We start from the raw sequence: 24,244 nt of genomic DNA, 5'->3' as shown, positions 1-24,244 counted from the left end.
GACTATACTCAGGACTATAAAACTTAAAGGGATTCTGCAAAAGTAGAGCTTCAGGAGAAATGTATAGCATTAAACACTTCATGAGAAAAGAGGAAAGATAACAAAAATATTACAAGGACCTAAGACATTACAAACAAAACCCAAAGACTTTAGATAACAACTACAGACTGAGCTTCCTCCTGAACACAGATGCAAAAATTCCAAACAATATTTTAGCTCATCAAATCCAACAATATCCTATAAAGACAATATATAATGACTAAGTGGGGTTTAACTTAAAAAAAAAAGTAATCTGTCAAATTAAAAGAGGAAAACAATTGATCATTTCGATAGATTCAGGAAAAGCATTTGACATAATGAAACATCTATTTCTTATAAATTCTTAACAAATGAGAAACAGAAGTTCTTCAACCTGATAAAAAGTCATCTATAAAAACCTACAATTTACTCATTTTTAATGCTTTCCCCTTCAGTTCAGTTCAGTCGCTCAGTTGTGTCCGACTCTGCAACCCCAGGGACTGCAGCACGCCAGGCTTCCCTGTCTATCACCAACTCCCGGAGCTTGCTCAAACTCATGTCCATCGAGTCGGTGATGCCATCCAAACATCTCATCCTCTGTCGTCCCCTTCTCCTCCTGCCCTCAATCTTTCCCAGCATCAGGGTCTTTTCCAATGAGTCAGTTCTTCACATAGGTGGCCAAACTACTGGAGCTTCAGCTTCAGCATCAGCCCTTCCAATGAATATTCAAGACTGATTTCCTTTAGGATAGACAGGTTGGATCTCCTTGCTGTCCAAGGGACTCTCAAGAGTCTTCTAACACCACGGTTCAAAAGTGGCAATTCTTTGATGCTCAGCTTTCTTTATAGTCCAACTCTCACGTCCATACATGACTAATGGAAAAACCATACCTTTGACTAGACAGATCTTGTTGGCAAAGTAATGTCTCTGCTTTTTAATATACTGTCTAGGTTGGTCATAGCTTTTCTGCCAAGGAGCAAGTGTCTTTTAATTTTTAATTAAAATAATTTTAATTTTAAACTTTCCTGTTAAGATTGAGAAAATGACAAGGCTATCTGTTCATTATGTGTATTCAAATTTGTACTGGAAGTACTAACCAGTTGCAATAAGCAAGAAAAAGCTATAAAAGGTATCCATATTGTAAAGATGCAAATGTGCTTTTATTCATGGACCACATGCTCATCTATATAGAAAATCTAATGGAATCTAAAAAAAAAAAAAGTACCAGAACAAGTGAATTTATCAAGGCAACAGAATACACGAATGATAAAAGAAAAAAGATTGTATTTCTATATGCTGACAATGAACAATCAGAAATTAAATTTACAAAAACAATACCATGCACAAATAATAAGTAAAAGAAAAATATAATGTGTTCATGGGTGGAAGGCACCATTGTTAGGAATTCAACACTATTCTGATCAAAATCTCAGCAAGTGTTTTTATACAAATTACTTGACGTAAAATTCACAAAGGTATGATAAGGAGCAAAAACAGTCAAAAGAACAAAGACGATTAACACCATCTGATTTCAAGACTTATTATAAAGCTATAATATTCAATAGTGTCGTATTACCATTTAAGTAGAAAAATAAAGTAATGGAACAGAAAAAGAGCCAAGAAACATACATACGCAGACAACTGATTTTTGACAAAAGTGCACAAGTCATTAAGAGGAAAAAGGACAGTCTTTTCAACAGATACAAAAACAAACATGCATGCTCAAAAACAACTTTGATTTATCCTTTGTTTCATACAAAAAAAAAAATTAACTCAAAGTGGACTATGGTAAATGTAAAACTTAAAACTTAACACAGAATTCTATCTGTGTGACCCTGAGTTATCAAAAGCACAGTCCATAAAAGAACAATTTCAAATTGACTTAATCACAATCTAAAACTTTTGCTCTTCAAAAGATACTGCTAAGAGAATAAGCCACAGATTGTGAAAAAATATTTGAAAAGCATATATACAGACAAAGGACTTGTACCCAAACTACATAAAAAACTCTTAAAACACAGTAAGAAAGCAAACAACCTAATTTTTTTTAATGTGCAAAATCTGGAACAGACATTTAATCAAAGATGATTTATCAATGGCAAATTAGCACATTAAAAAGGGCTCAACACCAACAGGGAAATGCAATTAAAACCAAAAGATACAAATACCTGTAAGAACAGCTAAAATTAAAAGGACTGACTATACCAAATGTTGGTAAGGCTGCAGAAAAGCAGCAATGTTCATACACTGATGATGAGAATGTGAAAACTATAGGCCCTTTGGAAAACAGCTTGACAATTAAATATAGTTCTACCATATAAACTAGCCATTCTATTCCTAGGTATTTACCCAGGAGAAATGAAAGCATAAATTGATACAAAGGTTTGTACACAAAAGTTTATAGCATTTCACAACAGGTGAGTAGGTAAGCTGTGATATATCCATACAATGGAATACTGATGCTGCTGCTGCTGCTGCTGCTAAGTCACTTCAGTCATGTCTGACTCTGTGCGACCCCATGGACGGCAGCCCACCAGGCTCCCCCGTCCCTGGGATTCTCCAGTCAAGAACACTGGAGTGGGTTGCCATTTCCTTCTCCAATGCATGAAAGTGAAAATTGAAAGTGAAGACGCTTAGTCGTGTCCGAGAAGCAACCCCACGGACCGCAACCTACCAGGCTCCTCTGTCCACGGGATTTTCCAGGCAAGAGTACTGCAGTAGAATACTACTAAGCAATAAAAAGAAATGAACCATTCATATGTATTAAACACAAATGAATCTCAAAACAATTCATTTTGAGAATAATGAAATAATCCATTAAAAAAGAGTATATACTGTATGATTCGATTTCTATAAAACTGTAGAAAATGCAAACCAATCTACAATGACCAAAAGCAGATCAGTGGCTATCTGGAGATACAAAGGCAGATAACAGATATGTTCATTTTCCTGATTTTGGTGGTAATTTCACAGGTATGTACTTATGTCTAAACTTATCAAATTGTATACCTTAAGTATGTGTACTTTATTATGTCAATCACAATCAAAAGAGCTGTTAGAAATTATCTCTGTAATTATCCTTATTTTGACTGAACATAAAAGGGTGCTCTTTCAGTAACTCTTTTTGTAGCTGATGCCCTAAAGAACCATTCAGGAAGAATTTAGACAATTTGCTACATTAAGTAAACAAGTCTACAGCTATCCAAGTCTGAAGAAAATTTTAGTCCAATTTTAGTTTTAAGACCAACTCCTCCAAAAAAAATACTTGAAAACTTCTGTTAATTAACTCTGATTTTTTTTAAAAAACTAAACTTTTTTTTGGCCCCTCGACATGGCTTGCACGATTTCAGTTTCCTGATCAGGGAATGAACTAAGGCCATGGCAGTAAAACCCCAGAATGCTAACCCTATGCTATCAGGGAACTCCCCTGCTAAGCTAAGTCACTTCAGTCGTGTCCGACTCTGTGCGACCCCATAGACATCAGCCCACCAGGCTCCTCCGCCCCTGGGATTCTCCAGGCATGAACACTGGAGTGGGTTGCCATTTCCTTCTCCAATGCATGAAAGTGAAAAGTCAAAGTGAAGTCGCTCAGTCTTGTCCGACTCTTAGGGATTTTCCAGGCAAGAGTACTGGGATGGGGTGCCATTGCCTTCTCCAGGGAACTCCCCTACACATTCTTAATACGGACAAATATTTAAAATTTTGATTATGGCATGCATACATATATGAATGGTTAAGTACATATGACAATTAAAGAAAGACAACCCAAGCAACCTCACTTACCTATTTTGTTCCTCCAGTTTAGCCAGGAGTTCTAAGTCGTCTGGACTCAACTGTGACGGTGAGGATGGTGAAAGGGCTGGTGTTGACAGTGTGGTAGACGAGGATGTAGTGTGTAAGGAAGCAGATGGACTTGCCACCTGACTGGCCATCTGGCTGACTGTATGTGACACTGTGTTCTTCACCCATGAGAGAGTAGAACTCAACTTTTCTGCAACCTTGTCTGTCGCCACCTAAGTACAAAAATAAAAGTTACATATATTTCAGTTTTATTTTATGCATTACCAAGAACTTGATAATTCTCATTAGTTCTATTTGAAAACCAGCAATCAGAATATTCTCTTTGAGTTAATAAAGGTAACACCTGCTTTAGCAATGACTGTTCTAACATACAGCTTTTGGAAACTCCATATTTCAGTTCTGTAGCACGCACAAATTACAACAGTGATTCCAAACTACAGGCTGAAATCCATCAGGGAGTGATAAAATAAATTTAATAGATAACACCAGCATTTTTTAAAAATGAAAAGGAGCAGAAAGTGTCAGTGTAAAGATACGTTGTCACAAAATTTCTGCCTCAGTTACATATACGTATTAAAACTACATACTTCATGCAGGTATGTGTGGGTATGTTGAGTTGGAATATGAAATACCTTCTTCATTTGGGTTGTATTTCAAAACAGTTGAAAGCCAAGGAACCAAAACATGTCCATTAGGTGATTAGGATAGGGAAATCCTATAACATGATCAACAATTCAACAAAAACTAGGCTTAGCATAAATAAGATTAAATGAGATCCATAATAAACCTTCAAACTACTGAGTGTTTTCTTAGAAGAGGATTTAGTTCTAGAAGAACAAAATTATGATAAATGTTTTGAGTTAACAGAGTAAGAGAGTTTCAGGATACAATTTTCAAACAGAACTAGTCAGAAATAGAATAGGATGCCTAAAAAGAGTAGACATTCTAAGAGTCAAAAGTTAACAGTTGACTGAAGATGAATTTCTGCTTTAAGTGGGCAACCAGGACCAGAAAATCCTTTCAAATCCTAAAACCTTTCCATCTGCAAGATTCAATGAACTATATAACTATATAACTGATACATGCTTCATAAATCATGCCAGTGTCTTAAGCAGATGTGCATACAAATCTGAAATTTTACACAAAAGGTAAATGACCAAAAGACTACAAACTACTTTCTATGTAGACGTTCTCAGCTAACCTTGGTTTCATATAGCAATTTATACACACACAAATTAAAACATCAACATATATATATATACACAAATAAAAAGGCCACCTAGACTATCTTAGCAGATACTACTCCCTCCTCATAGGTTGCCCCAGTCTTGCCTTCTCACCTCATCAACAGATACATGACCTACCTCTAATTTTCATTTCCAATAACTTTTCTATTTTAGAACTTACTTCCCATGGAATGGGATGAGGGAGTTCTTATTGTTGAGGGAAGAATCCCCAAGAAAGACAAGCATGATGAAGGAGTGGAATCAAGGAAAAGAAGTATGGAGCAGATCTCAGGGCTTCCAGGAAAACAAACAGTCCTCACCAATGAATAGACTTGCAACACAGTTTATTAGGGTAAAAGATCATATAGGAACCAAATAATTTAGCCAGAACTTCCTCTGTACCAGGAAATGGTAAGAGCCCTGGCAGTCAACAAGACAGCCTCTTGTGGTTTGTTACTCTATTGATCTTTTCTACATAGTTACAAATACAAATTCAATTGTGAGGACAGCACTAATTTGCATCCTCAAAGCACACTATATTGTAAAACAGAAAACCTAAGATGTAAAATTTACAGAAAAATGTTATCCTTCACTATTAATTTAAAATATAATTAACATTCAAGAATTAATACTTACAACAGGACCTACTGTATAGCAGCACAGTGAACTATATTCAATATCTTATAATAATATCTTTCAGAAAAGAATCTGAAAAAGAATATATATATAACTGGATCACTTTTACATACACCTGAAATACTATAAGTCAACTATACTTCAATTTTAAAATACATATGGAAATAATTCTTAAAGAAAGCTTTACACTTCCCTTATATAAAAGTTCTCTACTCCAGCTAACTGTGGCAAAGGCAAAAGACATGTATTATTTGTTTTAATTTATTTTAAAAAATAAATTTATCATACCCCTCTACATACTGTAGCAACAGGCTTCCATTTAAAGAGTTTGGAATAACCAAGAACACAATCCTGATATCCTTTCAACCTTGATGAAATGAAATTCAGTCTGTAACTACTGAAGGCTCAACAACCCATCTTTAGCATTTTAAATTCTTAAATCTAACTGCAGTTCCACTTTAATAATGTTTAATACTCATGGTTGTAGAAATCCCACAGGACTGAGTTATTTTTCATATATCATCATGTCCTATTTTTTCTTTAACTCTACTTTTCCAAATCTCTACCCTGCCACCTCCCAACCTCTTTCCCTCATCTTATGTTAAACTGTGTCATGAAGACACAATAAATCTGACAATGCAACTATGTCACAAAGTTTGTCACAAAGTTCCTGTCTACCTCACAGAGGTGTTATGCATTTATTTTCAAACATGAACATACTTTGAAAAGATTAAAGCCATCATTAAAAAGGCTTAGTAATCAGGCACAAAAGGCCACACAGCGTATGATTCCACTTACATAAATGAAGCAAACCTAGAGAGAGAAAGTAGTTTAGTGACCTGGAGAGACTGAAGGAGGGGGTATGGAAAATGACTACTAATGGGTACAGTTCTTCCCAGAGTGATGAAAATGCTCTGGGATTGGACTGCAGTGACAGTTATACAACTTGTGAATACACTAAATGCCACTGAACACTTTAAAGAAGAGAATTCTATGGTATGTGAATTATATCTCAATTTTAAAAGGACTTAGTCGATCCGAAAAGTTTTACATAATCTCTAATTCCAACTACATAACATTCTGGAAAAGACAAAACTGGGGAGACAATAAAAAGATCAGGAGTTGGGCAAGAGAAGGGACAAACAGGCAGAGAACAAAGGACTTTCATGGCAATGAAAATACTCTGTTTGTTTTGCTCAGTTGCTAAGTCATGTCTGACTCTTTGTGACCCCATGGACTGTAGCCCACTAGGCTCTTCTGTCCACGGAATTCTTCAGGGAAGAATACTAGAGTGGGCTGCCAGGTTCTCCTCCAGGGTATCTTCCCAACCCAGAGATCAAACACGCATCTCCTGTGTCTCCTGCATCGGCAGGCGGGTTCTTTACCACAGTCACCTGGGACGCCCAGAAACGAGTATGATGATTCCTCAAAAAAGTGAACATAGAATTGTTATATAATACAGCAATTTCACTTCTGGGAATGTACCCAAAAGGATTAAAAGCAGGGACTAAATGAGATATTTATACACCCAAGTTCATAGCAGCATTATTCGCAATATTCAAATGGCAGAAGGTTGACTTTCCTAAATTTAGTAGTCAAGAATATTATATGAGGCTTTTTCCACCCATAGGTATCTTTCTCCTATTCCAACAATGGCCATGTGTGCCAAGTACCATGGTAAACGTTTTGTGCATATTACCTAGTCAAAGTAACTTTGAAAGGTAAAAATTACCTTCCATATTTCACCGATTAGGAAACTTGGAGAGGTAAAATAATTTGTCAAAGACCACATAGCTAGTGAAAGAAACTGAAATCAGGTCTCAGATTCAAAAGCCTATATCCTTATTGGGTACACAACTCATGACTTCAACTTCATCACATATTCATGAAATCAGAGTAAATTTTTTCTCTCCTTTCATTTGAAATCACTTACCAAGTTCCTACTATTATTGGAGTAGGGAGAGGAGTTAGGAATTATTGGGTTGGCCAAAAAGTTCATTCAGGGTTTTCATAAGATGTTAATTTGGCCAACGCAATATATTGACAGGTGGAAATCTAATTTCCCTCAAAACTCCCCAATTTACATGATTCAACACTCTGTAAAAGCATTACTTATTATTACTTATATTATACTATTAATAAATCACAAGGAAGCACTCACTACATTTTCAAGGGTGGTCTAAATTAAAATCATGAAGCCCAATGTTCCATTATCCAATAGCAATATCAAATTATCAAACTAATTCAGAAAGGACCTGATGAGTTAGTGTTCTAAAGAAATAAATGGGGGAGGCGCCAAGATGGCGGAGGAGTAGGACGGGGAAAACACTTTCTCCCCCACAAATTCATCAAAAGAGCATTTAAATGTCGAGTAAATTCCACAAAACAACTTCTGAATGCCGGCAGAGGACATCAGGCACCCAGAAAAGCAACCCAACTCTTCGAAAGGAGGTAGGAAAAAATATTAAAGACAATAAAAGAGACAAAAGAGGGAGGGACGGAGTTCCGTCCCGGGAAGGGAGTCTTAAAAAGAGAGAAGTTTCCAAACACCAGGAAACCTTCTCACTGCTGAATCTGTGCCGAGCTTTGGAAGCACAGAGGGCAACATAACAGGGAGAAAAAATAAATAAACAATTAAAACTCGCAGATTGCGAGCCCTACGGTAACTCCACCAGCGGAGAAGCAGCGCAGACGCCTGCATCCGCCATTAACAAGCGGGGGCTGGGCAGGGAGGCGCAGCGCGGGCTGCATCGCTGAGAGTAAGAATCTGGCCTGAATACCCTGAGCACTATCTGAGCGAAATAATTTGGGCTAGCAAACCAGACTGTGGGATATCTACCATGCGAAAAGCCAGCCCTAACCTAAGACACCGCCAGCCTGCGCACGGAACAAAGGACTAAACAGAGATAGCCGGCTGCAGACCTTCCCCCTCCGGTGACAGGCAGCCAGAGCCGGAAGGGGGCAATCGCAGCCCCAGAAAGACATTATCTATAAAACTGGCTTCTTTGCTAACTAAAACTTATTGGGGATCTGGACGGTCAACATCTGCCTGAGAAGGTGCGCCGGTTTTACACCCAGATAACCGAGTGGCGGGGAGGCAATAAGTCACAGCATTGGCGCTCGCCAAACACCTCATCACCTGAGCTGCTCGGACCTGGGAAGAGCACAAAACGCAGGCCCAACTGAGTCTGCGCCTCTGAGGACTACCCGAGTGCCTGAACGTGAGTGGCTTGGACCTGGGAGGTGCATGCAACCCAGGGCCAGCCTCGGATTGTTCCCGGCGGAACAACCTAGAGCCCGAGCAGTGTGGGCAGGGAGGCTACACGCGCCATGAGCGGGGGCAGACCCAGTGTGGCTGAGGCACTGCGAGCGCACGCCAGTGTCATTTGTTTGCAGCATCCCTCCCTCCTTCCCCACAGCGCGACTGAACAAAGAGAAGAAATACAGCTCCACCCACCAGAACACCGACACAAGCTTCCCTAACCAGGAAACCTTGACAAGTCACCTGTACAAACCCACACACAGCGAGGAAATGCCACAATAAAGAGAACTCCACAAACTGCCAGAATACAGAAAGGACTCCCAAACTCAGCAATTTAAACAAGATGAAGAGACAGAGGAATACCCAGCAGATAAAGGAACGGGATAAATGCCCACCAAACCAAACAAAAGAGGAAGAGATAGGGAATCTACCTGATAAAGAATTCCAAATAATGATAGTGAAATTGATCCAAAATCTTGAAATTAAAATGGAATCACAGATAAATAGCCTGGAGACAAGGATTGAGAAGATGCAAGAAAGGTTTAACAAGGACCTAGAAGAAATAAAAAAGAGTCAATATATAATGAATAATGCAATAAATGAAATTAAAAACACTCTGGAGGCAACAAATAGTAGAATAACAGAGGCAGAAGATAGGATTAGTGAATTAGAAGATAGAATGGTAGAAATAAATGAATCAGAGAGGATAAAAGAAAAAACGAATTAAAAGAAATGAGGACAATCTCAGAGACCTCCAGGACAATATTAAACGCTACAACATTCGAATCATAGGGTTCCAGAAGAAGAAGACAAAAAGAAAGACCATGAGAAAATACTTGAGGAGATAATAGTGGAAAACTTCCTAAAATGGGGAAGGAAATAATCACCCAAGTCCAAGAAACCCAGAGAGTCCCAAACAGGATAAACCCAAGGAGAAACACCCCAAGACACATTAACATAATTAATCAAATTAACAAAGATCAAACACAAAGAACAAATATTAAAAGTAGCAAGGGAAAAACAACAAATAACACACAAGGGAATTCCCATAAGGATAACAGCTGATCTTTCAGTAGAAACTATTCAAGCCAGGAGGGAATGGCAAGACATACTTAAAATGATGAAAGAAAATAACCTACAGCCCAGATTATTGTACCCAGCAAGGATCTCATTCAAGTATGAAGGAGAAATCAAAAGCTTTTCAGACAAGCAAAAGCTGGGAGAATTCTGCACCACCAAACCAGCTCTCAACAAATACTAAAGGATATTCTCTAGACAGGAAACACAAAAATGGTGTATAAACTCAACCCAAAAACAATAAAGTAAATGGCAACGGGATCATACTTATCAGTAATTACCTTAAACGTAAATGGGTTGAATGCCCCAACAAAGACAAAGACTGGCTGAATGGATACAAAAACAAGACCCTACATATGTTGTCTACAAGAGACGCACCTCAAAACAGGGGACACATACAGACTGAAAGTGAAGGGCTGGAAAAAGATTTTCCATGCAAATAGGGACAAAAGAAAGCAGAAGTCACAATACTCAGTATCAGATAAATTAGACTTTAAAACAAAGGCTGTGAAAAGAGACAAAGAAGGTCACTACATAATGATCAAAGGATCAATCCAAGAAGAAGATATAACAATTATAAATATATATGCACCCAACATGGGAGCACCGCAGTATGTAAGACAAATGCTAACAAGTATGAAAGGAGAAATTAACAATAACACAATAATAGTGGGAGACTTTAATACCCCACTCACACCTATGGATAGATCAACTAAACAGAAAATTAACAAGGAAACACAAACTTTAAACGATACAATAGACCAGTTAGACCTAATTGATAGCTATAGGACATTTCATCCCCCCCAAAAAAAAAGACTGCTCACTATGGCAATTATTGAAGCTGACTTAGGGTGACATAGAGGCTTATTTCCCTTTACCCTTTTGAGTTCTTAGCTGAGGATCTCTGTAAGAAATGACAGAATAGCAGGACAAAATCAAACAGAAGTTTATTAACATAAAAAAAAAAAAAAAAAAAAAAAAAAAAAAAAAAAGAAACCGAGAGAAACTCAAAATGTCTCACCTGTAAAGTCTGGTCATTAAAAACCTTATATGTTTCAGAGGAAACATCAGTAATTTAGTGAAAATACTAAAAAAAGATTCTAGTTGACAATTAAAGAATTTTGATTATTTATACGTGTTTTACTCTGAAAACCAAGGTAAAAATATTGTTCTGATTAATTTAGTTACATTCATAAAAGCAGGTTATTGAAGTATTTATTAGAATTAGGTTTCAGTAAAACATTTATTGGAAACAGTATAAAGCTCACTGTACAAACATGTGGCTAGGAACAGAACAGTGTGCAGGCTTATTCTGCTGTGTCAAATGGCTATGTTGAAAATCAGATGAAGAGTATCTATAGAACATTTATTGAAATATTAAAAAAAAAAAAAGACCAATAAAATTTTCAAGACAGAAATTTGTATCACCTTTGTACAGCTTTATATTAATAAACAGCAACCAAATAAAATGAAAAAAAAAAAAAAAAAGCATCAATTCTTTGGCTCTCAGCCTGCTTCACAGTCTAACTTTCACATCCATACATGACCACAGGAAAAACCATAGCCTTGACTAGACGAAAAAAAAAAACATACTTGAAAAAAAAAAAAAAGAAATAAATTGCAAATTTCTTTAGAAAGAAAGAAAGAAATGAAATATCAATTCATAAAACAAACAAACAAAAAAAACAAATGGCAGAAGCAACTCAAATGTTCATTAACAGAGGAATGGATTTTTTAAATGGCAATGAAATATTATTCAGCCTTAAAAAAAAAATTCTGACATACGCTACATGAATGAACCCTGAAGATATTACTTCAAGTGAAACAGTTCTATCGCTCAGTCATGTCTGACTCTTTGCAACCCCATGGACTGTAGCCTACCAGGATCCTCCATCTATGGGATTTTCCAGGCAAGAGTACTGGAGTGGGCTGCCATTTCCTTCTCCAGGGGATCCTCCCAACCCAGGAATCGAACCCGGGTTTCCTGCATTGTAGGCAGACGCTTTACCGTCTGACCCACCAAGTGAAATAAGCAAGTCACAAAATGACAAATATTCTATGATTCCACTTATAGAGGTACCAAAGAGCAGTCAGATTCATAGAGGCAGGTCGCAGAATGGTGGCTGCCAGGGAAGTGGGAAATGGGAAGTTTAATGGGTTCTCTAGAAGTAGATAGTGATGATGGTTGCATAACAAAGTGAATGCACTTAAAAAGCCACTGAACTGTACACTTAAAAATGCTTAAAATGGTAAACTTTCGTTATGTACAGCTGGCCCCTGAACAACGCGGGTTTGTACCGTGTGTGTCTGTGTTAGTTGCTCAGTCGTGTGTGACCCTGCGACACCATGGACTCTGGCCCACCAGGTTCTTCTGTCCATGAAATTCTCCAGGCAAGAATACTGGAGTGGGTTGCCATTTCCTTCTCTAGGGAATCTTCCTGACTCAGGGATTAAACTCCAGTCTCCTGCACTGCAGGCAGATTCTTTACCATCTGAGCCACCAGGGAGTGGATCCACTTATATGCAGGTTTTTTGCAACAAGTATGTACTATCCAGTACCACAAGATCTGTGGTTGTCTAAATCCAAGGATGCAGAACCATGAATACAGAGGTTGAATGGTAGTCATACATGGATTTTCAACTGTACGAGGGTCAGTGCCCTTAACTACCATGTTGTTCAAGGGTCAGGAGTTTATCACAATTAAATTTAAAAAAGATATTTACATCTTTCATTCCTTTTATTAGTAATTTGTGTCTTTCTGTCTTTTGGTTTTTGTTAGCCTGGCTAGAAGTTTATCAATCTTTTCAAAGAACCAACTTTTATTAATAGTTTTGTTGATTTTTCTCTGTCTTCCTGTTTTCAGTTTTACTTACTCATGCTCTAATTTTAATTTCTTTTCTTCCACTTGCTTAAGGTTTATATCCCTCTTTTTCTCTGATTCTCTAAGCTGGAAGATTAGACTACTCATTTTGCATCTCTCTTCTGTTTTAAAATACATTCAAATGCTCTAAACTAACCTCTAATACTGCTTCTGCTACTTTTCATTTTGCTTCAGTTCAAAATATTTAAAATTTTTCTTTGGACTTTTTTTTTGGATCCATGTGTTATTTAGAAATGTGTTTTTTAATCTCTAAATATTTTCATTTTCCAGCTATCTTTCTATTATTTCTAACTTAATTCCATTGTGGTCTGAGAGCACATGAACCATATGACCCAGAATATAGTGCATCCTGATGACTGATACATGGACGCCAGAAAAGAACATATACTCAGTGGTTATCAGATAAACATCATTAAATACAGTTGACTGATGGTATTGTTCACCTGTATCCTTACTGAGTTTCTACCTGCTGTATCTATATTACTGAAAAACAGGTGCTTAAGACTCCACCCATAATGGTGAATGTGTCTATTTCTCCTTGAAATTCTATCAGCTTTTGCCTCATGAACTATGCCTTTTTGGAGACTTAACCTCTTTATCAATACATAATGTCTGAAAACTTTCCTTCTCAAGTCTGCTTTGTCTGAAATTAACATAGCTACTCCAGCTTTTTATTGATTATTCAAAAAGTAAATAATTTATACAATACATAGGTGGGTTTGAAGGCCATCTGGTTTCCAGTTTCTGACTGTTTTTCCTCTGGGGTATTTCCCTTACCTTCTTGGAAATACAATTTTGCATTTAAAAAGATTTTTGCATTTCTAGATGCTTTATTTAGGAAGAGATTTTCCAAGCAGTGGTGAACCATATTGCTTAAAGAGGTCCTATAGATTAGGTGACATTTTTTTTTAAATTATTCAACTTCTCACAGACTGAACTGTATTATTGTACAGGTAGGAATTATATTACTATATTACTGTCAAGACAGAAGGTAAAGGAATGTACTTTCCAATCTTAACTGTCCATAAATCCTTTTTTTCACCATTATAGGCAAACATATTTTGAGAAATGCTATTTCCAAACAGTATTCATTCTTTAAGGTGTTTGTAACTGTGTTCTTACTTTTCTCTCCATTTCTATGGTACTTTTCATTCTTAGGGTCAGTACTCTATAAATGCTGGTCCCACTTCCACCAATTCAACCAACCAAGGATAGAAAATACAGAAGGGGAAAAAAAATTCCAAAAAAGTTACAAAAAGCGAAAAACTGAATTTGCATTCATTGATAACTACATGTACACATCATTTACATTTTATTAGGTATTATAAGTTACCTAGATATGATTTAAAGTATTCAGAGATATGTGTAGGTTATATGCAAATACTGTGTCACTGATACCCAAATTTTGGTATCCATGGGGTCCTGGAATCAATCCCCTGCAGATACTGAGAGACAACTTAATTGAATACTTTAGCATTCATTAGCAAAGTAATAACAGTTAATATTTACTAAGTGCTTAGTAAATTACACTCAGATACTTGATATCACGTAATTTAACCTCCAACCCTGTGGTACCTGTGTCATATTATCTTTATACTGTTGGATTATTAACCACTTAGATGTTAGAGGTTCCTTAAGAAATAAAAATAATATTTCATATATATCCATATTGTCACCAAAACGAATGTAATAGGTCAACAAGACTACTCTTTTCATGAATTGTCTTGATGAGCAAGAACGAAGCTATATGTACAGTAGTCAAAACAGAGTGGTACTGACACAAAAACAGACACAAAGATCAAAGGAACAGAAGAGAGAGCCCAGAAACAAACCCACACACCTATGGCCAATTAATTCATGACAAAGTATACACAAGTCTACACAATGGAGAAAAGATAGTCTCTTCAACAGTGGTCCTGGGAAAACCAGACAGCTGTCCTGGGAAAACCGGACAGCTATTTGCCAAACAATGAGTTTAGAACATTCCTTCACACCATACACAACAATAAACACAAAATGCTTTAAAGACTTAAATAGAAGACTTGAAACCATAAAACTTCTAGAAGAAACAAAGGCAGAACACTTTTTGACGTAAGTTGTAGCAATATTTTCTTGGGGCAGTCTCCTAAGGCAAAAGAAATAAAAGCAAAAATAAACAAAGTCACTGAGAAAACAAAAAAGCCAACCCATGAAATGGGAGAAAATATTTGCAACTGATGTGACCAACAACAGGTTAATATCCAAAATACACAAATAACTCATACAACTCCATGCCTGCCCAACAAAAACAAATAGAACCCAGTCAAGAAGTGGGCCAAAAATCTGATTAGATATTTCTCCAAAGAAGTCATAAAGATGGCTAACAAGCACATAAGATGATCAGCATCATTAATTACTAGGGAAATCCAAATCAAAACCTCAATGAGACATATCATCAAAAAATCTACAAGCAGGGACTTCCCTGGCAGTCCAACAGTTAAGATTCCCCATGCCCAGCACAGGGGTGCAGGTTCAATCCCTGAATGGAGAACAAAGAGCCCATGTGCCATGCAGCATGGCCAAAATAATTTTTTTTATATTATTTAGATAATTGAGTTAATTTTTTTTTAAGTCCACAAATAACAAATGCTGGAGAGGTTGTGGAGAAAAGGAAACCCTAGTACACTGTTGGTCAGAATGTAAATTGGTGCAACCACTTGGGAAGTACTGTGGGGAGAGAGCAAATTGGCCAAGATGCCATGTTCAGGCTCTCTGGCCCCACATTCTGTGAACAGACTAAGGAACAGCTGAGATCATTTGTTGCACTGCGCATGCACATCATGAGGTACTCACTTGGTCACAAGCTGCTTTGTGCAGTACGCCTGTATGAGCTTCACCATGAAAGCCATGGCTGCTGTTGCATTGGGGCTACACTGGAGCAGCCTCATGGTTATGTTATATGAGATTATGTTATGGCTATGTCATGGCTACACTATGGTTATATTGTGACTTCTGCTATGGCTGCTGCTCAGCCAGGAGAGAGGCTGCTGTGTCAGCCAGGAGAGAGGTTGTGTTATGGCTGCTGTGGCAGTCAGGAGAGAATAAACGTGTCTGCAGTTCCTATGGCTCCTTGAGTCTCCTTCCAGCCTCTTAGTTTGTGCCTTGCCTACCCTGGGTTCAGCGAACAGTAGGAACAGCAAGACAACTGGTGTCACGAACAGGATCAGTGATACATTTGGCACAGTTGGCAGGATATCCAGCAGGCAGAGGACCCTGAGGCTCCCAGAAGGTCAGCAGGATACCAGCAGGTAGGGGAGCCTAAGGCGCCACTGGATGGAGGAAGCCAGTGGCCACCATATAGCATGTGGTACCACATGGCCACGACTCTCTCAGCATGGAGTCTGGTGGAAGACTGGGAGGCAACGTATGGTTCACCAGATAGCACTGAAAAGGCATTATGGGCAGTGAGCTCCCATTTGCCAAACAAAGTGGCATGGACTGCCACTGGCACCATGAAGTAGATTTTCCTGACTGCACTGAGGGCAAATATGGATAACGCCCTCACTGATGCTACACTAGTGCGTAATGTGTAGAGATGCTTACAAGAACTAGAGCAACACATACTGGCATTAGAGCAAGAACCCCATGGCCCTGAAGAACCCAGCATCTCTGACGACAAAGCGGTAAGTGACGGTGATGATGAACATGAGACTGAGGATGATGATGATGAACGCTGTGAGACTGCAGGTCCTCACTTGGCAGTGAGGCCTGTTGTACAGCAGAAACTGAAGCATGAGCAGCCTGTGGCTCAGGGGGACATCTTCAACGGCCCCCAATGTGACTGAGTTCACAACGTTATCAACCATATACTCAGGCGGAGTTGGCAGACTTGGGTACACAATTTCAGCAAAAGCAAGGGAAACCATGGCAACTTGGCTCCTGTGACTCTGAGACACAGGGGTGGATGGTATCCTGTGTTCTGGGGATGAAATAGAATGGCTGACATCTATAACCACTCACCCCCTCATTGAAACAAAGGTTTCATTCTGCCTAGCAGAATGCTAGGCAATGAATGCAAGGGGCGCCTAAACAAACGCACACCCTCATGGACTGGATTAACGCCGTCATCTACACTGTGTGGTCAAACGCGGGAGAGCTCCCAGATACTGTGAGTAAATGGCATACCTATGCCACGTTGACCCAAGTAGTGAGAGAACTGGGCATGAAGCAGTCAATATTCAACCCAAACACCCGAGGCCAAATGACGAGCGTTTTACTGGCAGCATTTGAGAAGACATTTTGAACAACGCACCATCTATCTTTTTTGGACCCCTGACTGCTATCCTAGCACCCTATGTGGGGCACCCCATCTATGAGGTGACCTTGATGGTGGCTAGTTTGGGAGAAAATTGAGGGGCAGCAGCAGGCCAAAGGGGACTAGACATGTGAAGATCCCGAAGGGGACCCAAGCTGGTAAAGGCCCCATCCTGGTGAAGAGAATGCAAGTGTGGGTTGATTTGCTGGCAGCAGTTGACAGAAATAAAACTGATGAACAGCCCAAAGCTCTGCTCCTAGAGCTATGGAAGTAACTGAGACCAGAGCAGCAGTTTACCATGTTTGGGAAGAACCCAGAGCAAGAAATGGACAGCTCAGCTAAAAGATTATACGGCGCCCTAGGACATTCCTTTAGACGATGCCCTTTTCCGGCTCTGAATATGGCTCAGACCAGGGTGCCCTCCTGAAGAACCCAAGCAAGGACAGGTGGCCCCATGTAGAACTTGCAAGTCACTGGTCACTAGCTAATGTGCAGAGAGTAATGGCCCTGGTTGACACTGGTGCTGAATGCAGCCTTGTTTATGACAAGCCAGAGTAGTTTCCCGGTCCTAGTGCATACACTGATGGTGATGCGGCCAAGTGATACAGATTTAGACTGCAGAGACTTAGGCTGTGTTCTAGATTTAGGACACTGCACTGTAAAAGGCTGTGTCGTATGATGTGCTACTACGCACTGATTCTCCTGCAGATTTAGAAGAGTGTGAGAGCATTTGGAATCAGGTAGGGTGGCTTGGGAATGCCTCAACCTTGAAGGGGTGGGCCCCAGCACCTGTAGGAGGTTTTGCGGGTCCTTAATAATAAACCTGGCAGGAGTGGAGCTTCCCCTGCGGAGGCTCTCCTGCAATCTCACAAGGACAGATGGTGGACTGGACTTGGCCATGGAAGATAAAGGCACTCCACACATGGAGGGTGGCTCGTCTAGCCCCCTGAGGGCAAGGACTGGAACATGAGTTCTAGGTGATACCTGGCATTGATATGTATTGGGTATGTAACTGCTGTTGTAGCCACTGCCGTTACAAGATGTAAATCCAAGTGTCAGTGCTACTCACCAAGGGAATATCACTAAAGATGCACTGCACATAGAATGTGAGGTGAAAGATCCCATAGAGGTGGAAAGTGGAGAGAAAGCAAATTGGCCAAGAGGGCATGTTCAGGCTTTCTCACCCCATGTTTTGTGAATAGACCATGTAACAGCTGAGATCATTTGTAGACTGCGCATGTGCATCACAAGGTGCTCACTTGGTCACAAGCTACTTTGTGCAGTACACTTGTATGAGCTTCACCATGAAAGCCATGACTGCTGCTACTGCACTGGGGTTACATTCGAGCAGCCTCATGGTTATGTTATATGAGATTATGTTATGGCTATGTCATGGCTACGCTATGGTTATACTGTCACTGCTGCTACAGCTACTGCGTCAGCCAGGAGAGAGGCTGTATTATGGCTGCCGTGGTAGCCAGGACAGAATAAATGTGTCTGCAGTTCCTACAGCTCCTCGAGTCTCCTTTCAGCCTCTGAGCTCGAGCCTTGCCTATCCTGGGTTCAGCAAACAGTGCAAACAGTGTGAATGGCAAGACAATGGGCATGATGAACAGAATCAGTGATACAAGTCAGTTCAGCTCAGTTCACTCAGTCATGTCTGACTCTTTGCAACACCGGGGACTGCAGCATGTCAGGATTCCCTGTCCATCACCAACTCCTGGAGCTTGCTAAAACTCCTGTCCATTGAATCAGTGATGCCATCCAACCATCTCATCCTCTGTCATCCCCTTCTCCTCCTGCCCTCAACCTTTCCCAGCATCAGGGTCTTTTCTAATGAGTCGGCTCTTGTGAGTTAACTCTAATGAGTCACATCAGGTGGCCAAAGTATTGGAGTTTCAGCTTCAGCATCAGTTCTTCCAATGAATATTCAGGACTGATTTCTTTTAGGATTGACTGGTTTGATCTCCTTGCAGTCCAAGGGACTCTCAAGAGTCCTCCCCAACACCACAGTTCAAAAGCACCAATTCTTCAGCACTCAGCTTTCTTTATGGTCCAACTCTCACATCCATACATGACTACTGGAAAAACCAAAGCTTTGACAATGCTGGCATAGTAATGTCTCTGCATTACTTTGTCAGCTAAGTAGTGTCTCTGCTTTTTAATATGCTGGCTTGGTTAGTCATAGCTTTTTTTTCAAGGAGCAAGTGTCTTTTAATTTCATGGCTGCAGTCAACATGTGTGGTGATTTTGGAGCCCAAGGAAATAGTTTGTCACTGTTTCCACTGTTTCCCCATCTATTTGCCATGAAGTGATAGGACTGGATGCCAAGGTCTTACTTTTTTGAATGTTTGAGTTGTTGAATGTTGAACTACCATATGATCCAGCAATTCCACTCCTGGGTATATACTGAATTGGCCAAAAAGTTCATTTGGGTTTTTCTATAAGATGTTACGGAAAAACCTGACCCAATTCTTTTGCCAACTCAGTATCTTAAAAAAACAAAAAACACATAATTCGAAAAGATACCTCAACCCAGGGTTCACAGCAGCACTATTTACAACAGCCAACAGATGGAAGCAACCCAAGTGCCCATCAACAGATGACTGGATTAAGAAGATGTGTGGGGGTGTGGGGGAGGAAGGGGTGTGGGAAATGGACTATTCAGTTCAGTTCAGTCGCTCAGTCGTGTCCGACTCTTTGTGACCCCATGAATCGCAGCATGCCAGGCCTCCCTGTCCATCACCAACTCCCGGAGTTCACCCAGACTCACGTCCATCGAGTCAGTGATGCCATCTAGCCATCTCATCCTCTGTCGTCCCCTTCTCCTCCTGCCCCCAATCCCTCCCAGCATCAGAATCTTTTCCAATGAGTCAACTCTTCCCATGAGGTGGCCAAAGTACTGGAGTTTCAGCTTTAGCATCATTCCTTCCAAAGAAATCCCAGGGTTGATCTCCTTCACAATGGACTGGTTGGATATCCTTGCAGTCCAAGGGACTCTCAAGAGTCTTCTCCAACACCACAGTTCAAAAGCATCAATTCTTTGGTGCTCAGCCTTCTTCACAGTCCAACTCTCACATCCATATGTCACCACAGGAAAAACCACAGCCTTGACTAGACAAACCTTTGTTGGCAAAGTAATGTCTCAGCTTTTTAATGTGCTATCTAGGTTGGTCATAACTTTCCTTCCAAGGAGTAAGCGTCTTTTAATTTCATGGCTGCAGTCACCATCTGCAGTGATTCTGGAGCCCAAAAAAATAAAGTCTGACACTGTTTCCACTAAGGATTAAAAACAAATTAAATACTGCCATTTGTAGAAACGTGGATGTACATACAGAATATTATGCTTAATGAAATCAGTCGGAGAAAGACAAATACTATATTTATCCTTTATATGTGGAATCTAAAAAATAATACAAATGAATATATTTGCAAAACAGAAACAGACTCACAGATATAGAAAACAAACTTGTAGTCACCAAAAGGGAGAAAGAAGGGGAGGACAAATTAAGGGTACCAGATTAACATCCAATATACAAACTATCAATACTACATATAAAATAGATAAGCAACAAGGATATACTGTATAGCACAGGTAATTATACCTATTATCTTGTAATAACCTATAATGGAGTATAGTCTGCAAAAATATTGAATCACTATGCTGTACATGTAAAACAATATATATACAGTAAATCAACTATACTTCAATTCAAAAACAAAAAAGGAACAAAACTATGTGAATAGTAGGCACTCAAAATTAATATTCCCCTAATAAATTTTTATTAGCATTACATTTCAATGAATCTAAGTCCCATTCCAACTTCTTTTTGCAGCTATATACACTGACAATCTTTTATGTTTTGTACTCATTCAACAAAAAATGTTAACAGATAAACTAGGCTGATGACTGTTAAAATAGCCCCTCCTGTTAAGTTTCCGTTGGATATATTAACATAAAAGTGTAGATGGGCAAAATCACTGCCAAATACAAATGAAGAGAAAAAAGCTATCTTACAAAACTATAGCAGACTGTGTTTTTTAAAGATGTCCTGTATTAGTTTTCTAGGGCTTCCTTAACAAAGTACCACAAACTGCGTGGCTTAGAGCAACAGACATTTGTTGTCTCACTGTCCTGAAGGCTAAAAATCCAAAACCGAGGCATCAGGAAGGTTATTCTCCCTCTAAAATCTACAGGGAGAACCCTTCCATGTCCCTTCCTAGTTTCTGGTGGTTTGGCAACAATCCTTGTCATTTCCTGGCTTGTAGTTGCAGTACTTCAAGCACTTCAATTTAGCCTCCAATATTCTATGGCATTCTCCTCTAATTATATATACAACAAACCTATTTCCAAACAAGACTGCATTCTGAGTTAATGGGGCAGAGGAGGGAGAGGCACAATTCAATCCATAAGATGGCCACATTGCTTATCTGCTATCTTCCCATTGAGTGGGAGAGTCTCTGTCTTGTGTCTTTAACCTGAGCAGACCTGTCTGACTACCTCAACCAACAGTGTACACTGAACATCATTACTGAGGCTCACTCTTGGAACCCAGGCACCATGCTGTTAAGAAGCCTAAACTAGTCCACACAGAGACCACATGGAAAGGCCAAGTGTAGGTATGTATTCTGGCTAACAGCCTCTCTGAGGTCCCATCATCAACCACCAGACATGAGCGTAGATACACTGTCAAATAACTCAAGGCCTTAGATGAAAGGTCTCCATTTCTCAGCTTCAAAAGCATCATGAAGCAGAGACAAGCTCTCCTCATAAAACTCTGTCCAAATTTCTGATTCAAAGAATCTACAGATATACTAAGATGATTATTTTAAGTCACTAAGTTTTATGGTGGCTTGATACACAGCTATAAATCACAAAATAAAAGTAAAATATTTAACAAAACTTAAAATAAAGCCAGGAAGTTGCATTAGTAGAGACATCATACTGCACTTGTTTTTGCTTTTGAGAGGATGGAGGATACATGTAATTGAGAAAAAACAAAGTTAGTATACTAGGAAAATATAAGTAAATAGCAGAACCAGAAAATAAAATTAATGCTCCAAAGGCCTAAAAGAACAGCATTTAATTAAGTTAGAAAATGTATCACTTGACTTGCAGCTCAGAGTCAAATGCTTTTAAATCATGTTATTTTTTCACTGCTATTAAAATAGCATTTTGATCATATGTTAAAGCAATGCCAAGAAGTAAGATATTCAAGGAAGCCTTTTGTTTAACAAGTAGGCTATTCTCTTGAAATAGAAATCTTGTTTTTTGAGTAATACAGGATATAATTAAGTTGAAGATATAGTTATAAATATTTATATTTTAACTAAGACAAGTGATTAAAATAGAAACCTATTCTATTTTACTGAAAGAAATTTTTCAGTAAGAATATCCAAAAAAGTTTAGTTCAATGGTATAAGCAGTTTTAATTAAATTTACATTTAAAAAAATAGGTCACAGCTAAAAACAGAATGAACTAGCTATAGTCTACAACATAAATTAATCTTGAAAACGTTATACTAAGTAAAAGAAACCCACCACAAAATACCACATATAATGATTCCATTTACAAGAGATGTCTGGAATAGGCATTACTTAGAGACAAAAAGCTGATTAATGATTACATAGGACTGGGGAGGATGTAGGAACAGGACGTGATGGCTAAAGGGCACTAGGTTTCTTTCTGCAGTGATGAAAGTGTTCTAAAATTGTCTATGATGATGGTTGCACATGCCTGTGAATATACTAAAAACCAGTCAATTACATATTTTAAATGGGTGAATTATATAGGATGTGAATTATGTCTGAAAAAAAGTTATTTTAAAAATTCAGGTTAGGACTTCCTTGATGATCCAGTGGTTAAGAATCAACTGACCAATGCAGGGGACACAGGTTCAATCCCTGGTCCGAGAGATTCCACATGTCATAGAGCAACTAAGTCCGTGTGACACAATTACTAAGCTCTCACCCTCTGGACCCCATGATCCTCAACAAGAGAAGCCACTACAATGAGAAACCCAGCATCACAACTAGAGTATCCTCCCCTCACCACAACTAAAGAAAGCCAGTGTGTAGCAAGGCAGATCCAGTATAGTCAAACAAATAGAATAAAATTAAAAATTTTTCAGGTTCAGGTCAGGGAATTCCAGGTGGTCCAGCAGTTAGAACTCAGTGCCTCACTGCCAAGGGCCCAGATTCAACCCCTGGTTCGGGAATTAAGATTCCACAAGCCTCGCAGCACAGTCACATACACACACACACACACACACACACAAAATTCCAGGTCAGTACTATTAATATTGGATATATTTTCTTCCATACTTCATGTATTTTAAATAATATCAGCATTATATTGTACATAAAACAACAACATAAAATTTAGGTTAGAACAAATTTCTCCATAAAATAACAAAGACCAATTTATGATGCAGACAATGCTTGACAACTCTCACCTCTAATCAAATCTCCTATCCTAAAAAAAAAAAAAGACTTCCCGCGTGGTCCAGTGGCTAAGACTGTACTCCCAGTGCAGGGGGCCCAGGTTCTATGCCTGCTCACGGAACTAGATCTCACATGCCACAACTAAGACCTGGTGCAGCCAAATAAATAAATATAAAAAAAAACAACCCTTTTTTCATGTCTTTCCACAACTTTCAGATGTTCTCAAACAGCCTTACCTTAATGAAGCAGAAGTGGTCTAATAATTAAATTCCTCACTTATTTCTCTACTCAACTCAAAACATCTTTTTCTTTTACTTCAGAGCAAAGTACCCCTTCTATTTGCCAACACATCCTATCATTTTTAATTTTTGTGCAGCCTGAGCAACTGTAAGTTCTCAACAAGGTTTTTCTCAGTTTCAACTGCTACTTGACTTACCCAAAATAAGATACTGTGTCTTGAATATCTCTATATCCCTAGTACCAAAGACTGTGTCTGTCATAAAACAGATACTCAACAAATGTCTGTGCAATAAGAAGTTACATATAAAATAAATGGGAGAGTAATAACCAGTAAATACAATAAGTGTTCAATTAGCCAAATCA

At 38.9% G+C, this 24,244-nt stretch overlaps 1 protein-coding gene across 8 annotated transcripts in view; it reads right to left on the bottom strand.

Annotated features, from left to right (window-relative positions):
* The window catches only part of EVI5 (ecotropic viral integration site 5), a 238,219-nt gene that overhangs the window by 168,790 nt on the left and 45,185 nt on the right, over window positions 1-24,244 (bottom strand). For 7 of the 8 annotated variants that reach the window (XM_070367675.1, XM_070367679.1, XM_070367673.1 and 4 more), the window contains exon 2: window positions 3,802-4,031. In XM_070367675.1, the coding sequence (XP_070223776.1) occupies window positions 3,802-3,950 (149 nt within the window). In that variant the 5' untranslated portion in view covers window positions 3,951-4,031. Of the gene's footprint in view, window positions 1-3,801; window positions 4,032-24,244 lie in introns of those variants that run through there. The other variant, XM_070367680.1, reaches the window with a different exon arrangement.

This window comes from Bos mutus, chromosome 3 (assembly GCF_027580195.1).
Source record: "Bos mutus isolate GX-2022 chromosome 3, NWIPB_WYAK_1.1, whole genome shotgun sequence".
Lineage (NCBI taxonomy): Eukaryota > Metazoa > Chordata > Mammalia > Artiodactyla > Bovidae > Bos > Bos mutus.
Note: the sequence above shows the minus strand (reverse complement) of the source record. Positions and strands in the feature narration are given on the sequence as shown.